The sequence below is a fragment of the Prionailurus bengalensis genome, chromosome A1 (genome assembly GCF_016509475.1).
Source record: "Prionailurus bengalensis isolate Pbe53 chromosome A1, Fcat_Pben_1.1_paternal_pri, whole genome shotgun sequence".
NCBI classification, from domain to species: domain Eukaryota; kingdom Metazoa; phylum Chordata; class Mammalia; order Carnivora; family Felidae; genus Prionailurus; species Prionailurus bengalensis.
Window position 1 is genome coordinate 133,254,731 of NC_057343.1, and position 19,120 is coordinate 133,273,850.

At 35.8% G+C, this 19,120-nt stretch overlaps 1 protein-coding gene across 3 annotated transcripts in view; it reads right to left on the reverse strand.

Annotated features, from left to right (window-relative positions):
- Window positions 1-19,120, reverse strand: part of ADAMTS6 (ADAM metallopeptidase with thrombospondin type 1 motif 6) — a 304,055-nt gene that overhangs the window by 277,954 nt on the left and 6,981 nt on the right. For all 3 annotated transcript variants that reach the window (XR_006298916.1, XM_043591205.1, XM_043591214.1), the window contains exons 2-4: window positions 17,738-18,113; window positions 15,174-15,538; window positions 5,066-5,234 (exon numbers count right to left, since the gene is read on the reverse strand). Coding sequence is in view for 2 of the 3 variants with exons in the window: in XM_043591205.1 (XP_043447140.1) it covers window positions 5,066-5,234; window positions 15,174-15,538; window positions 17,738-17,834 (631 nt within the window). In the remaining variant the exon portion in view is untranslated. The remainder of the gene's footprint in view (window positions 1-5,065; window positions 5,235-15,173; window positions 15,539-17,737; window positions 18,114-19,120) is intronic.

A 19,120-nucleotide genomic window follows, 5' to 3' on the forward strand; every position in this document is an offset into this window, starting at 1 on the left:
TAATTTGGCTATTATTGAAAGTGCTGCTGTAAACATTGGGGTACAAGTGCCCCTAGGCCTCAGCACTCCTCTGGTTTCATTTTAAAAATTAAATCAATCCAGCATGATTAGATCATTACAAACAAGTATCTATATTCTGTAATTGTCAATTGTTTAATGTTAAGTTTAATCATCTGTACTAATATCTTTTTTAGTCTAATATAGGATATGCAATTGACTTAATTTTATTTCATAACAAAGATTTGTAGATATTCAAATGATACTCATTACATATGCTTTGCTCAATTTAATTTTGCATAGAATATAGAATGTTAAAGAAAATATTCCTCCATAAACATATACAATAAATAACTTTTCCCCAAAACCAAACACATGGATCTCTTTGCCACCTAATATAAGATCTTATATTTTTCATCAATCTCAAAATATGTTTAAATGCATACAGTCATTCACAATTAATGCACTGACCTGCTTTATTTTTCACTAAAAGCACTATTACTTCTTGGTACTTGGCTATGTATTTGTTTCCTTGGTTGATTTTTTTAGTTAACTGTCTCTCTTTACTAGAATATAAGCTTCATGGGAGCAGAAACTTTTCCTGTTTTATTTATTGTTGCATATCCAATATCTAGCCTGACACATACATGCTAAATGAATATTTATCTAATAAATACATAAGTAAATCATGCAGATACAGAGACATAACAATATCTGTAACAATGGATAATAGGAGCATTCAGTTATACCTGGGTAATGGTAAAGGAGCAACTTTCACTTCCTTGTTTTTCTTTTTATCACATACTTACTAAATTTTCTACAAAAAACAGGTATTTTTCATAATTTTAAAAAAATTAATAGCATAATCTAATTAGAATGGGAAACTTTATATCTGAATATGAGACAAATATACCCACTTTCAAAATGGTTTTTCCAACTTATATTTTGATATAAAATTGAGTTCCCAATAACCAGTTAATTGGCAATTAATACTCATAAATGCACATGTCATTTGAATTATGCTGTCAAAATAGTATCAGAATTAAGATCAGTAGTTCTTTTTTTTTATTTAAAAATTTTTTTTTAATGTTTATTTATTTTTGAAAGAGAGAGAGAGAGAGAGACAGCACAAGTAGGGTAGGGGAAGAGACAAAATCAAAGAATCCAAAGAAAGCTCCAGGCTCCAAGCTGTCAGCACAGAGCCCGATGCGGGACTCGAACTCATGAGCTGTAAGATCATGACCTGAGCCAAAGTTGGCCACTTAACTGACTGAGCCACCCAAGCACCCCAAGATCAGTAGTTCTTCACCAGACCTATCTCAAACTCATTAAACACAAAATACCTTTTCTAGTGATATTCCTATGGAACTACTATAATGTTTTCCACTCATGGGAAGCCAGTGAAGTGTTTGAAGGTGTATAATTAAACTAGATTTAAGAGAAAACACACTAAAGACAGAACAACAAACCTGAAGACAGAAAGACCAGTTAGAAAGTCATTATAGTGGTATAGGCAAGAGATAACAGGGGTCTGAACTAAATGGACTGGTGTTAAAGGTAACAGAAATGACTGGTGAATAGATTAAAAGTTAGGAAATAGTCACAGTAATCCACTCAAGATTTTTTAGTTACTCAAGAATATCTCATTGGCCTGCTTTATTTTCCACTAATAACACAGTAATCTAGGGGGAGAGACTGTGGAAAAAGAAAATCTTCCCCAAAAAGGGCAGAATTTTATGATGGCACTAACAGTGGATTTGCTGCACTATTTGACTCGTGCTTAAACTTTAGAAAAAGAAGGATCTGCCCCAGTAAGGCCAGTGAATAATAAGATAGGCACTTCAAAAGAGGATAACTTGAATATCTAAGGGTCAAAAGATATTTTTCAGAATATTATGAAATCATTAAGTATTTTTGCAAAAAGTGATCTTTAAGATCATGAAGTGAAGGATGTCATATTACAGCAAAAGTGATGAGATAACTGTTTCACAATAAACAAATAAATATTTTAATCCTAGTTTTTCAAGAATGTATATATAGTTGTAATTATAGCCTAAATTTTGCTAAATTTAAGAAAAACTAAACTATTTCCATAATATTTAGTTTCATTACTCAATGAATATTCTTTCACTGTTTCCTATGAAATTTTATTTCATGTCTTAAGTGGATTCACTTTAAGTCGCCTTTTTCTAGTACCAATTATTCTTCATCAAGAAGGACCTTCCAGAGATTACTCATGAAGAGAATATGCAAAAAGAGAACAGTCAGCTGAAGAAAGAACTCCAAAGAGCACTTATATTTGAAGCAGAAGGAGCCCAAGAAGCATATGGATATAAACTAAAGAGTGACGCACCCACTAATTCATAAGATAACCCATTCTATTTTCTATAAATCTACTTGTTGAACCTATACCATTTTTTCCTAAAATCATTTGTTGGTGAACTTTTCTTTGTATTAAGCTAAAACCTGCTTCTGAAATACTCTACCTCTGGTTTTAGCTACTAGAACTACACAGAACAAATCTAATCTTCTTTTTTTTTTTTTTTTTTAAGATTTTAAGTAATCTCTACACCCAGCATGGGGCTTGAACTCACAACCCTGAAATCAAGAGTTGCACGCTCCACTGACTGAGCCAGCCAGGCACTCCTAATCTTTTTTTTAATACAAAAGTTCTTTAAATGCTAGAAACAGTCATCTCAATAATAATGATAGCAAAATTACATGTGAGTGATTAATGTGTGCTGAAAGAAGTACTCAGACAGGCTGGGTAGTTTGTCCAAAGCTAAAGTAAACCATATTCTTTCTATCATGCCAAGCCAAAATATCCTCTATTTTGTTAAGTTTTCTAATCTTTAGACTAAAGAGCCTCCTAACTCCTTACCTCTAGTCTTGCTCTTCTCTTATTCAGTCTCTATAGGACTGCCAGGATAATATTTCTAACACCCAAATCTGATCATGTGATTCCTATTGCTTAACACCTTTCAATGGGTTTCCAGCACACTTAAGATAAACAAACTCCTTAACATGGTTTACAAGCCCTTTGTGTCTGGGCCCTCCTTGTCACTTCAGTGTCATCTCTCACTGCCACTTCTCACCCAGTGTGAAATTCACTCCTATCCCTGCAGCCCACATTCTAATATGTATCCTGTCATAGGAACTGGTAATGACTGCAATGTGACATTCTCTCTTTTGGTTCAGAAACTTTGTAAATGCTATTTCCTCTATGTGGAACACTTTACCCACATTTCTTCCACTTGTGCACAGCTACCTTCTTTCTCCCTCAGGCCCCAGCTTAGAATTCACTTCCTGGCACAAAAACAGGCACTCAGATCAATGGAACAGAATAGAGAACCCAGAAATGGACCCACAAACGTATGGCCAACTAATCTTTGACAAAGCAGGAAAGAATATCCAATGGAATAAAGACAGTCTATTCAGCAAGTGGTGCTGGGAAAACTGGACAGCGACATGCAGAAGAATGAACCTGGACCACTTTCTTACACCATACACAAAAATAAACTCAAAATAGATGAAAGACCTAAATGTAAGACAGGAAGCTATCAAAATCCTCAAGGAGAAAGCAGGCAAAAACCTCTTTGACCTCAGCCGCAGCAACTTCTTACTCAACATGTCTCCGAAGGCAAGGGAAACAAAAGCAAAAATGAACTACTGGGACCTCATCAAAATAAAAAGCTTCTGTACAGTGAAGATAACAATTAGCAAAACTAAAAGGCAACCAACAAAACGGGAGAAGATATATGCAAATGACACAGCAGATAAAGTGTTAGTATCCAAAATCTATAAAGAACTTATCAAACTCAACACCCTAAAAACAAATAATCCAGGGAAGAAATGGGCAAAAGACATGAAAAGACACTTCTCCAAAGGAGACATCCAGATGGCCAACCGACACATGAAAAAATGCTCAACATCACTCATCATCTGGGAAATACAAATCAAAACCACAATGAGATATACCACCTCACACCTGTCAGATGGCTAACATTAACCACTCAGGCAACAACAGATGTTGGTGAGGATGCGGAGAAAGAGGATCTCTTTTGCACTGCTGGTGGGAATGCAAACTGGTGCAGCCACTCTGGAAAAGAGTATGGAGGTTCCCCCCAAAATTAAAAATAGAACTGCCCTACAACCCAGCAATTGCACTACTAGTTATCTACCCAAGGGATACAGGTATGCTGTTTGGAAGGGACACATGCACCCCAATGTTTAGGGCAGCATTATCAACAATAGCCAAAATATGGAAAGAGCCCAAATGTCCATTGATGGATGAATGGATAAAGATGTGGTATATATATACAATGGAGTATTGCTCAGCAATCAAAACGAATGAAATTTTGCCATTTGCAACTACATGGATGCAATTTTGCTTATGCTAAATGAAATTAGTCCAAGACAAATATCATATGACTTCACTCATATGAGGACTTTAAAACACAGAACAGATGAACACAAGGGAAGGGAAGCAAAAATAATATAAAAATAGGGAGGGGGACAAAACATAAGAAACTCTTAAATATGGAGAACAGAGGGTTACTGGAGGGGTTATGGGAGGGGGGATGGGCTAAATGGGTAAGGAGCATTAAGGAATCTATTCCTGAAATCATTGTTGCACCCTATGCTAACTAATTTGGATGTAAATTAAAAAAATTTTAAAAAAAGAAGTCACTTCCTCCATGAAGCCTTTTTTGACCACTAATGTCCCTGCTGTATGTTTCTTTTTTTTCTTTTAAGACATTTCTTCAATTTTATTTATTTTTTTTTTAATGTTTATTTATTTAATTTGAGAGAGAGAGAGCAAGAGAGAGTGCGTGTGAGTGCAAGTGGGGTAGGGGCAGAGAGAGATGGAAAGAGAGAATTCCAAATATGAGTGAAATCCTATGGCATTTGGATAGGTGACATCTTTTAAAAGAATTCTGGGCATTATCATTCTAATTGCCCAAATTCCTATTTACACTTATTATTAACCTCACTTACCATAGTGTCAGAAGAAAGAGAGTGGCAATACAATACAATAGACTTTGTAAAAAACCACACACTCACTCACCTGAAACCCCACAATGAGAGTGATCATACAGATGTCGTTGCTGGAGGGTAGACTTTTTGTAAATAACATGAGGATGGCCATTTTCATAACTAAAATGTTTGGAATCCTCTGTGGTATTCTTTAATGGTTCAATAAAATATTCTTCATCTTCTGTGGCAATTACACCATGCTAAAAGAAAAAGAAACAAAGAATTTACCAGGAAGGATCATTTTAAATATTAATTATCATTTATTAACAAGAGTCAAAAATAAGTTGATATCTCTCCGAAAAGAAGTTACAATGCATGTTAATAGAAATTTAGTGGATTATCTGTACCTAGCAAGACCTTCTATAAATTTACCTATACTTTAAAAAGGACATTTAAATTCTTCTACATGCTCCCATGCCTTGTACTAAACATGACACATATATTTCCTCCAATCTTCCCCAAAACTCTTTGATGAAGCAAAGACCTCTTTGTGTTCACTAAAACTTGTTTCCTTTCCAAATTGTGCACCACATCTTCTGTGTTCAGGTATAGCTCTGTTCAAGTTTTGGTCAATGGAAAACAGGCAGATACTATACACCACTTTTAAGCCCAGCCCGTGAAAACCTTCCCCCGGAGAATTCTCTACTCTTTCTGAAAAACTACCCACAGAAGGCAGACGCTGAAAGAGAAGCAATCTGGGTCACTGAGTGTCTTCATGGAAAGCTGTCCAACATAAACACCAATATAGGGGAAAAATTAATCTCTATTGTGATAAACTACTGACATTTTAAGATTTATGTTACACCACTTAATATGTACTTAACTGATATACATCCGATATATCCCCATTTTGCAGACCAAGTAACAGGCTCAGAGGTTAAGAACCTCCCCAGCATTATATAGAGATAAATGTAGGAGCTGCAATTCACAAAAGCTTTGCTCTTGTTCATATGACATACTCCTTACACCTATTTATGTAGCCAAGTACAGAGCTCAACCACAGCTCCTTTTTAAAACTTTCTCTACTCCAAATGAAGTAGCAGCACCCACTTCTGAGCTCCAAAAGAGCTTATTATTGGTATCATTCTTTATAATTAATTCCACACTTCCTTGCTACATTTCAAGTATTGAAGCTATATTTAAATTTGGTATAACATTTCTACTGCATATTTTATCTTCCCAAATGTACTATTTGCTTTTTGAAGGCAGGGGTTGTGTCTCACTGATATAATTCTTTATATCAGTTACAGTCATAGAAAGTATCTCCTATGTAGTATGAACACCAAATAAAAGTTGGCTGATTAAAAGAAATGAGATAGAAAAAGTTATCTGCATTAGAAATAAAACCTTCCATAATGGTCCAATAGTGTTTTCTTAAACATGGCACATGTGAAGACTGCTCTTAATCCAACTAATTTATCCTGTAACACTGGATAAAACACAAACTCTCTGGGTGTATTTCCTTGGCTGGAAAAATGAAAGGGTTGGTATAAATTAGTGGTTTTAAAACAGCACTCTGGGGAGCCCTAAGGGTTTCAGGAAAGTGCCCTCAGGGGATTGCCCCAGACAACAAAGGGAGACCTATAGGGCTTGGATTCCTGGGCTCAGCAATTGGCTGTGCTTTTATTAATCTATATAGTATGTTTCCACATAACATTTCATTTGAGGAGAGGGGTTTGCTGTTTTAAAAAGAAAAAAGCTGGAAATCTCTGGTCCAGATAATCTCTAAGGTTCCTTTGAATCTAAACCTCTATGATTGTGTTTAGGGAAATTCATGTTAAGTACCACATGCTTGGAAAGAAAGATAAGACATAATCAGAACTGCTCTAATTTATAGATGAAGTTGGCAGGCACCCACGAAATGCGCTAAGGAATGCAAAAAACAAAAAAACAGGGATTAGGTACTTCATGTTATTTTCACCATTGTTTGCTTTACTTTAAGTGTATTAGTCCCTAAATTAAGTACAAATACTGACAGGCCTAACATAATATGCCATTAACAAACTCTAATACCTGAGCATGAATTACATTACTAGGAAGATTAACAGCGTGGTAGCAAACTGAGCAAGCATGGTTCCTGCAGAAAAGAGGGCATGTTTAAGAAGTTTTTATAAGAGAGAAGTGTACGAAGTGGGGTTGGAGAGTACTGCCCAGAAAGGGTGGAGCACTAAAATCATATCATGCTACACTGTGGGCAGAAGGATGTTGAAAGGTCCCAGACAAGAAGTTCAGGTTGCTGGGGAAAAACAGAGTCAGAAGCCTGGTAAGTAAACAAAATCTCTAGTTTCAAGAATGGAAAGACTCTGGAAAAAAATCCAGAGATTTTGTGTTACGTACTCTGGGAGATGTTTATACTCATTATCTCATTTAACCTTAACAGTTCTCTGAAGTAAGTACTACTATCAGCTTGACTTTGCAGGTGAGAAACAGAGACTGAACAAAGTTAAGTAACCAACTCATTCAATTGACTTCAGTGCTTGGATTCTTAGCCATTATAGTATAATCCCCTTACCCTCTGAGAGTTGTTTCTGACTTTACTTTTTCTTTCTTTCACCAAAGATGATCTGAGTGCCTATCACATAGGAAAGTACTATTCTACGTGGTGGGGATGCAGTTTTTTGTTTGTTTGTTTGTTTGTTTGTTTGTTTGTTTTGTAGCCACCACAGAAGCAGTCAGATCTTTATTTCCCTTTCAGGGTGACTAATAAGAGAGCAACATTATAATAATGGCTAACCATTCTAAAGTGCCTACCATGTATCAGATACTGCTCTTACTCTCTCTATAAATACACAGTTCATACACACACACACACACACACACACACACATATACGGACACACACATTTATATAAATACATATATACAGTTTATATACACACACACGTGTGTGTGTGTGCATGTGTGTGTGTGTTCCACTTAAACCTCAAAACAACCCTACGAGACTTTTGTCATAATTGTCTTCATTTTATGGATAAGGAAATTGAAGTATATAGAATAAGATCATTGAGTAAATAATTGGCCATGACTGGGATATGGCTACTGTGATTCGAGACCTGACATTGTTAACACAAGGCTCTACTGCCTCACTGGGGCAACCATTCAACTTACATGGAGCTTACATTTTGGTGGAAGGAGCTAGACAAAAGGAATTCATTCACCAGATAAATGACCAATCAGGTAGTGTTAAATGTTAAGAAAAAATAATAAAGCAGTGTAAGAAGACAGAGAGTAATCAGAAGTGAAGGAAGTATACCTACTGCTTAAGATGGTCAGGGACATCCTCTCTAATAAGGTGATATCTGGACAGAAACTGAACAAAATTAAAGGAGCAATCTTATGAAAGACCAGATCAGACAGTGGGAATGGCGAACACAAAGGCAATATATAAGCATGCATACAGAATATAGCAAAGAGCTACTGTGGCTAGAGGGAAGAAAAGGAAAGATGATTTTGAACTTAGAAAGGTGTTTGAGGGTAGAAGATGGAGGACCTGAATTAAGTGCGGGTCCCAGTAATTTGCACGTGCCTAGCAAGAGCCCTGCTCTCACTTCCCTCAGCATCCCCACTCATCCCTACACTGTCTGCCTCAGGCCATCAGGATCAAAATCATCATGTCCTCTTTCCCTGACAACACAGACCCTACAAGAAGCCCAAGACCCAACCCCTGGATTCCAGTCCCCATATGGTTATGTGCATCATGTTTTCAGATCTCGTATCCTACTCTCCCCTTTCGCCATTTAAAACACATCCACTGTGCCTCCTCAAACACGCTCAGCTGCATTTGTGAATATTCACTTCTTTTTGCTCAAACACCTGAATCTCTCTAAACGACACTCTTTCTTCCCTGTAATCCTCTGGAATGGTGGATCCTCCGCTTTCTCTCCTACCTGCCTCCTACTGGACTTGGAGTTAGGGTAAGTGTCCTTGTGATTCACTGCCATTTCTAAACAATCCCTGCTCTCTCCCGCCTCTAAAACAAAAAACCCCTCACCAGCTTCCAATCTCATGCCATCACCTTCTTCCTCCATTAGGTGCAGTTATCTACTTACTGACCCATAGTCACTCTTCCTCATTTCTTGAAGATTTTAGCTTCTGGATCAATCACTCTCTGCAATACCATTCCTGAAATAATCGTTGATTTCAGTATCTTAAGTCACCAGTTCTTAAAAGTTCTGTGTGTGTGCCCCAGATCACTTTAGAAGTCTAGTGGGGGTAAAGACTAGGGGTTACTTCTCAGAATAAAATTGTAAGCATAGAAAGAAATATATAGGATTATAAAGAAAACCAGTTGTAGTAAAATACCATTATCAAAATATTTTTAAAATGTACTATAGGAACACACATGGCTTTTTGTAAGACTTTAAATAAGAAGATGTGTAGTGGATCTAATGGCTATCATAATTTTGTAATATTAACATAAATAGTACTTTGAAGAACCTACAAAAACTGTAACATGATATGAAAATATCTATAATTTTTATTGAGGTGAACTATTACTTTATTGGTTTGTTACTTATATTCATAATTGAAGGAAATGTTAAACTTCAGTGAAGAATTAGTAAAGATAAAGATGTCACTTTTCCCCAGTCCTGTTCACAAACCCCTTGAATTCCATTCATGGGCCCCAGGTTAAGGGCTACTGACAGAGATGGTCTCTTCACCCATTGCTGTCTCAATTCCTTAACCCGTTCAACAAATATCTTGTCATTCACTTTATCTTAGGCATTTGGACCCACAGTACAACCCTAGAATTCAGTATTTTCAATACTTGCAACCCTGCCCAAATCTCAATTTCAAGTATCACATCCTTCTGTCTTTCCAGCACTGTCCCTCTAATACCTCCCTTCCAAGAGATAGTCCTTTTACACCCACCAGAACCCAATGATCCCACCACCTTTTCATTATCCTCCACCCACTAAATGTCCTCATTTCCCTCTTAATCCATCTTCAGTTCCACCTTCAATTCTCTTGCCCTTTTCTCCCTTCACAGAATTTATTTGGCTACACCACAACTCTGATTAGATCAGTTTTGCTACTCTGGGCCTGCAAGCTTGCAGCCTCATTTGCCCACTGAAAGATACATCAAGACACTGAGTAGTCTCACTTTAAATTCATAACCATAATCTCAACTGTGCTCTTAATGCATCAAGGCAATTATACTATGTTTCTCTAATACACTCAGTATCCTGCTCACCTGGATAAACATTCTATACTTTCTTAATCCCCTAATACCTCTTAATCCCCTAATACCTCATCTTGCCATGTTCCATTCCACTAAACATCATACAACCTCCTGCAAAGTCCTACAACACAAATACCCACCTGCCTGCATCTCATGTCCATATAATCTATTTTATTTCCTCTTATCATGGATGAACTGTCTACTCTCCTAATCACTAAGGACAGTGATTCTATTTATGATTCCATCCCTTCTCACCTATCAAGGACATCACTAGAGAAATTTTCCTTTCCTCCACATAATCATTCCCACCTTTATCAAACAAAACATAGGGGCGCCTGGGTGGCGCAGTCGGTTAAGCATCCGACTTCAGCCAGGTCACGATCTCGCGGTCTGTGAGTTCGAGCCCCGCGTCGGGCTCTGTGCTGACTGCTCAGAGCCTGGAGCCTGTTTCCGATTCTGTGTCTCCCTCTCTCTCTGCCCCTCCCCCGTTCATGCTCTGTCTCTCTCTGTCCCAAAAATAAATAAACGTTGAAAAAAAAAATTAAAAAAAAAAAAAAAACATAACCTCCTCTGAACTCATTCATACCTGTAGTCACTGATCATTTCTTACTTTTCCTAAAGTCTTTAAAATAATTATCTATGGGGGCGCCTGGGTGGCGCAGTCGGTTAAGCGTCCGACTTCAGCCAGGTCACGATCTCGCGGTCCGGGAGTTCGAGCCCCGCGTCGGGCTCTGGGCTGACGGCTCAGAGCCTGGAGCCTGTTTCCGACTCTGTGTCTCCCTCTCTCTCTGCCCCTCCCCCGTTCATGCTCTGTCTCTCTCTGTCCCAAAAATAAATAAACGTTGAAAAAAAAAAATTTTTAAAAAAAATAATTATGTATGTACTCTTTTCTCTGTTTTCCTTAAATGCCACTATGACTTCAGCACTGCTTTTGTCAAGGTCACCAACAACCTCCTCATTGATAAATCCAATGCAGCATTTTTCTCTTGAAATACTTCCTTCTCTTAGCTTCTAGGATTTTTGCCTGGCTTTCCTTCAACTTTCTTACTCCACTATGCTTTTTGGTCTCCTCCACATCTTTCTGAGCTCCCTAACCTCCTGGAGTGTCCAAAGGTACATTTCCTTAAACCACTTTTTTTTTAACTTCTTCTTTATTCTATCTATATTATTCCCCCACCCCAAGCAATTTCATATAACCTCCTGGCTTTAAATACCATCTATATATTGATGACTCCAAAATTTATAACTCCATAATTCACATTTCTCTGCCAAATTCCAGGCTTGTATACCCACCATCTTATACAACACCTCACGTTTAACATGTCCAACTGAACTCATTGATATATATCACACCACAATCTTGTCCTCCTACAGCTTTTCCATCTCAGTAAATGCCTGAGTCTTTCTCATCTCAACTGATGGCTGCTTTATTCTTCTAGTTGCTCAGGCCTCAAGCTTGGAGTCATGGATTTTATCCTGACTGTGTCCTCTAAAACCTACCATCTGGCCTCCAGTTCTCTTTTTAACCTCATCTTCCATTACACTTCCTCTCTTTCACTGAGTTCCAGCCTGGGCAATCTTGCTGTCCCCCAAACACTCTTAGATCAAATCTTTGTACTTGAAGATTTCCACCTGGAAATCCTATTCTTTGGATGTCAGCTTCCCTTCCTCATTTTCCTTAGGTCTTTACTCACTATTTTTTCTACCTGAGAACTTATCATTATCCAACATACTGTGATTTTTATCTACTTATCTGACTGTGTATCTTCTCCAAGAGAATACAAGTTTTGCGATGATAGGGATTTCTCCTTTGTTCACTGTCGTACTCCTAGCACCTAGAATAGTGTCTATTATACATGATAGGTACTTATAAATATTTGGTGTGTGGATGAATGAATAATGGAAAATGCAGAAAAACAACTCTGGGCATAGCTAAGAAATAAGAATAAAATGTAAAGAAAGGAACAATCAAAAAGGGAAATCTCTTGAAAATTAGAACCATGACTGCTTGTAATTTTTAAATCAACTGAAGGAAAAGAAGGCAAAACTGGATAAATCTCATATATAGAACTTAGCACAAAAAAGAAAAACATGGAAAAAGAGAAGGACAAGGGAAGTAAAGAACCAACTACAAAAATGCAGGGGGTAGGAAACAAGAAAAGAAAAATACTAAGGAAATTTTTTTTTCAATTTCTCTAAGCTGAAGGAGTGTCTGTCTTTACATTGAAAGCATCCATTAAATATGAAGTAAGGATAAGGAAACAAGACCCATAGCTTACCACATTAATAAAATTCTTGAAATAGAAAGGATAAAGAGAAGATCATATCACATATCACCTTCATTGAGGAAAATTCTTAGGGAAAAAAAAAAAAAGAAAAGAACAAGAAGCAGATGTCTGTCACCCAAAATGAATCAATGCTAATTTTTTTAAAGATCTTTAAATCTTTCCCTAAGACATAAAGCCATATCATAAATTGGATGCCCCATATTTCCCTTTCCCAATTCCACCATTCATGGTTCCAAAGAAAAATGATTTTTGAAACTAGAATTCCACATCCAGCTAACTTATTAACCAAACACAAAAGCAACAGTAACCTTCAAATAGGCAAATGAACTCAGAAATTTTACGTCCCAGACACATTTTCTGAGGTAATTACTTGAAGATGTTCTCCAATAAAATCATGATGTAAACTCAAAAAGAGTAAGACATAGAACTAACTAGGAAAGAAGCATCCCAAGATGAGATACGTACAGTAACTCAAAAAATTAATTAAACCAGTAGATTCCAAGAGAAAAATGCCTCCAAAGAAGAATGGGATATATTCCAAGCAATAGATACAAGGTCTAATAAAATGGATAATATTGATCATTTGGTAAAGAAATCACTATTTTTTTTTACAATAAGACAAATAACAGTAGTTAGAAACTCTAGAAATATAAAAGCTAGAAAAGAAAGCCATGGCCCAAATATGTAAAGAAAACTAAATGTGACAATATTTTGAACAACTGACAAACAATAATGTTAGGAATTGTCTTTATGGTGCAAGGATTGTAATGATGAAACAATGGGTGAGGAAATATGATTAGAAGACACTAATGATCTCTACATTGATATTATTTTATATAGAACAATTAAAAAACAGAATTGGTTGGGGCACCTGAGTTGGGGCACTAGCTCTTGATTTTGGCTCAGGTCATGAGACAGAGTCATGCATCAGGCTCTGCACTGACAGCTTGAAGTCCATTTGGGATTCTCTCCTCTCTCGGTCTCTCTCTGCCTTTCCCCTCTCACACACAGGTGTGTGCTCTTTCTCTCTCTCTCAAAATTAATAAAGATGAAAAAAAATTTAATCAAAAAATAAAAACAGAATTGGTTAAAAGGGCTTTTGAGGGGGCCCCTGGCTGGATCAGTCAATACAGCATGCTGACTCTTGATCTCAGGGATGTGAGTTCAAGCTCCACACGGGCGTGGAGCTTATTTAAAAAGTGGGATTAAAAAAAAAAAACCCTGTTTACATATTATATTTGATTTAAAATGTAACATAATGTAAAATAAGAATGAAGGTGTGAGTTACTAAGTTTGGTGGGTAAAAGTGTGATGAGAAACAAGATATTTACATAGTCTCAAAGTACCTGTTCAGAAATTCCTTATTAGTTGCCAAGGAGAAAATAGTGACTTCAGTGGACAAACCTGGCAGATCACATCTTCAGTAACCAAAGTTAGTCAACATGGGCCATGCAGTTTCAATAGGAAGCAAAGTAAAGCAAAAAGGTATTAACAAATAGAGGGGAAAAGAATGAGAAACAGAAAGTCTTACTAAAGGATGAAGAATACATGGGCGACACTCTGCTATCCCCTTAAGTGTAGCAGAATTTCCATTTTCAACTTTATCCTCCCTTTTGACTCCTCAAACAACATGTTTCACAATTTCACAGTCACTTAATGACTCTCAAATTACTTGCTTCCAGAATTAAATTCTTTCCTAAATTTCAGAGCTGTACTTCCCAAATGTCATTTAGACATCTTCAACCCTATTTCTTCCGATTCCTCACATTTACTATATCACACTCCTCTCCAATCCAGCGCTCCAGTGGCATTCCCTTTCTTAACTAGTGTAATTCATATACCTGTCACCCAAAAAAGAAGCCTCCGCCACCTTCAATTACCTTCAATTACTTTCACTCTTTCATCCCACACCCAGTTCAATTTTGTCTCAATTTTTAAACATATTATTAAATACCTACTATGTACTATATGTCTTATTAGGAATCATACTAATGTATGGGAAGAAAACATTAGGAAGACACAAATCCTCTGCATTTTCTCTCCAAAATGTGGTTTAAATTCATTCTTTGCTGTGTATTCCCAGGGGCACAGTCCTTACATGGACCTTCATTATCTCCTCTATGTCCTAACTCCCCTTCATATCCCCATCACTCTCTGCCAGCACGTCTCACAATGGAATTGATTTTTTTTTCCTAAATCTCAAGTTGGTTCATTTCACCATGCTGTTAAAACTATCAGTGGCATACTTAGTGTCGATGCCAAACACAGAGAGCAGTGTTGATAACTAGGAACAGCATTTTTCTATCATATTTAATAGCAAGTGTCATTTTAATATATGAAAAGTTTCAAAACAGATTTATTTTGGATACCTTATTCTTATTCAAAAAAATTGTTTTATATATAAAGCCTAACACTGCTATGTACTCAATTCATTTTACAAATAATATAGGGTTTTAGAAATTGTCCTTACTTTGAAAGGTCAATGCAAACATTACCAAAAAGACTATAAAAAGCAAAGGCAGCAGAAATAACAAAAAATAATAATAATAATAAGACTGTTACCTTCTCTACTTAAACCATTTCTTTATATATTATTAATCTGAGGAAAGACATTTACATTGTAAATTTATTTCCCCATCAGAAACTAAAAAATTATAACATCTACTTACCAACCCAATACAGTTGCTTAAAGCCACTTTAGTTGTACTACGTTGATCTTGCAAGTATCCTGTGTAATGACAGTTGTCTAAAAAATCATGTTTCCACTGGGGTCCATCTTTTCCCCAGTATTCTACTGTAAAATGTTTGGACACAAAATCTGTGTTGAGAGTCAAGTTTAGGTGAAAGTGCTTGCCATAGGCTGAAAGTTTAAAAAATAACTTAGATACTGCCTGCTGTGGATCGATAGGGTCCATACTCCGTCTTCTCCTGGAGTGTTTATCATTTTTCACAGTAAAGCTGAGAAAAGCTCCATTTTGATCAACCCTTATTGGAATAGTTAGCTGGTAGTGTTCTAGATAAGTCAGGAATTCCTCTTTGTAATCACAAGGCAGAGAATCCAGAAAAAACACATGGAAGAAAAGAAAATTTAACAGAACAAAGAAGTGGCAGTATAAACAACAAAAACTCTATCAGTCAAAACTATGCATCATTATATGTGAGAGGTATGAACAAAAACTGTTATATTAAACAAGATGAAGTTTAAAATCTAATGATGAATTAAGTTCCATTTATTCCTCAAAATAACATCATTTTAAAATTAGTTTGAAGGACTATTGTTCTTTTTTCTATTTATTTTTTAGTGGATTCTAAAAACTAAATTCTATAGGAAATATGGATATTTTATATTGAAATAAATAACAGTGAAAAAGTACACACATTTAAAAGAATAGAATTTAGCCTGGATAAAATGTTTGTGAAAGTTATCCAAAAAAGTTAATATTGAATTTCTACAGCCTTGTAGAAATTTTTTTTTTTTTTTTAATCATCAGTTGGAAAATACAGAAGCCACTCTGGAAAACAAGTCTGGAAGCTCCTCAGAAGGTTGAACATGGAACTGCCATCTGACCCAGTAATTCCACTCCTAGGTATTTACCCGAGAGAAATGAAAACATATCCACACAAAAACCTGTACATGACTGTTTATAGCAGCACTATTCATAATAGCCAAAAGGAAGAAATAACCTGAATATTCATCAACTGATGAATGAATAAATAAAATGGGGTATATTCACACAATGGAATGTTATTCTGCATAGTACTGATACATAGTATGACATGAATGAACCTTCATAATGACTGCCTTCATTATCAAAGTTAATTATCTAACATTCTAAAAATATTATACTAAGTAGAAGGGACCAGTCACAAAAGACCACATATTATATGATTCCTTTTGTATGAAGTATTCAGTAGCAATATCTCTAGAGACAGAAGTAGCCTAAGTAGGCTGCTTAGGGCTGGGGTGGAGAGTACTTTGAAGAGAGTTTGGGAATCACTATTAATGGGCACAGGGTTTCTTTTGGAGTGTTGAAAATATTCTAAAATTGATTGTAGTAAAATTGACTGATTCTAGAATTGGTTATATGAGTCTGTGAATATACTATAAACCACTGAATTGTGCACTTTAAATAAGTAAATTATATATTTATTGTATTGCAATAAAGCTGTTAAAAATTCATCAGATTGACAAAAAGAAATTTGGAGGATATTAAATGTTTTCCTCATTTAGGTGTACTTAATATTTCCAATCTACCTTTTTAACCACATCTTTCTTTAGCGAGGTTTACAAAGGAAAACCAAATGTCTGTCCGTTGCCTCGCTGTCTATACATGGAGTTCCCAACAAATATAAACTCCCATGAGACTATGACCAAATAGAAATAAATTAAAAGACAATATTGTTCACTTCTTATAAATAAGAATTCATGCTAAATGTTATGGATTTATTAATATACTTTGAGAAGCTACATTACATACATATAGGACTTCTAGACACAGACATCAATCCAAAATAGCCTTGAAAATCTGGCTCATCTGTACCAAAAAATTATCAGTTCCTATAGATTTATGGGAGGGTAATCAAAAAGGTATTCTGCCAATAATTCTATAAAGATTAGGCGTGATGATGGAAAAAAAAATGTTATTCACTCCTGGGACCTCTGTTAAGATCTTTTCTATGATATAAAGTTCAATTTCATGGATTCAAAATCAGAGATCCATGGATTAGAGTTTGAAAAGTTGAACTTCCTACCACTTTTACTCTTTTACTCAGATTCTTGTCCTCATATCAGAATTCTTCAGTTTGGAAAGCATTTTTCCACAAAGGGTCCATTTTAGAAGGATCTTGTATCAGAATATGTCTGGTTTCTTGCTCTTTTATAATAGCATAAACCTTTGGATTTCTTTTGAACATGACCTTGCCTGTAACTCCTAGCAACAAATGAGCTTATTAAAGTTTAGGATTCAAAAGGAGAAAAGGCCTGGGTCTATTATCTTCTAAGAAAGACCAGTCAACTCTAAAATACACTGAATGCTAAATGCTAGTATAAGTTATAAACAGTCCACTTAGAGCCCTTAAGATTTATGAAACTAGCACTGAATTGATGCAGTAGGCCTCCATTCCTATCACTATATACCCCAAAGAAAATGTTCACCCAAACTAAATATTCAGAATCTTTTCTTGTCAAATTAACAGCAAAATTTTTTGTCACTTTCAAAAGCAGGACTCCTACCTTGAGAACTGTATGAAAGTCTGTGGTCACTATGACATTCCGATGAAGCCATGATGAGGCTCAAAATCCAGGTCAACGTCTTCCACAAAATTTCCATAATTTAGAAAATTGGATGATTTTTTTGGAGGGCTACCTATGTGCTAGAGAGTCAATATCATACCAAAATCGAAGCATAACAATTTTATTTCTTAAAAATTTCTTGCAAATTAATTATTAGATGTTCCACTGCTTAACGGGTACTTTTTTCCAACATCTCGTACTTTCTTCTATATCTGGGTTCATTTTCTCAATCCAAAAGGAAAAAAACAATGATGGTAAAATTTTCATAAGCAAAGCATTTGGCTGATTAGTTACTATAGTATGGCCATTTTTTAACCTAGAAAAACAAAAAAAAATTATGTTAAATGAAAAATATCTTGTATGGACAGAACTATATTGCTGAATGCTTGCCAAAGGACAAAGACTACCAAATGACTTAATATAGTTAAATTAGATCATTGTTGTTCTTTATAGTCTAAATAAACATTCACAAGACTAAACAATTAGAAACCTAAATTGTAAGCAGAACAATGCCAGAGCTACTTAATAATCAAAGAAGGAATGTGAAGTGGAATCATAAAAATTCTTTTTTTTGAACTTTGAAGAAAACAACGTGTGAGTACAGTGACTAAACATCCTTTTGATAAAATAAAAGGTACCGTGACTTCAAAATCAAAGTTCATTATGTAAGTGATAAACAGTATATGATCCCATTCCTTAATGTGCTTTTTTAGCACACTCATATTCAGAGATTGATTTGTTGCTTTATGAGGCACTCATCATTTTTTCTTAGAGTAGATCCACAAATACATAGTGACATGTAGCAGCTATCTGTGAACACTCAGACACTAGCACAAACTAAATTTGTAAAAATTTGAAACATATTTACTATAACCCTTGACTTTATCTAGAAGTCTTATATGACTTAAAAAGAAACACATATGAGGGGCGCCTGCATGGCTCAGTCAGTTAAATGTCCGACTTCAGCTCAGGTCATAATCTCATGGTTTGTGAGTTCGAGCCCTGCATCAGGTTCTGTGCTAACTAACAGCTCAGAGCCTAGACCCTGCTTCAGATTGTGTCTCTTCCTCTCCCTGCCCTTCCCATGCTCATGCTCTGTCTCTGTCTCTCAATAATAAACAAATGTTAAAAAAAAATTAAAAAAAAAAGCAACACATATGAGACAACTTCAACTATCTAGAATGTAACTGAAAAGAAAAGAAATTCATCTTCTGCAAAGAATTTTTTAAAATTCATTTCAGGTATCACAAGAGATGTCCTATTCTATCTCATGCACCTTCCTTTTGACTCACACCCTCACTCACAGTCCATGAATTTACATTT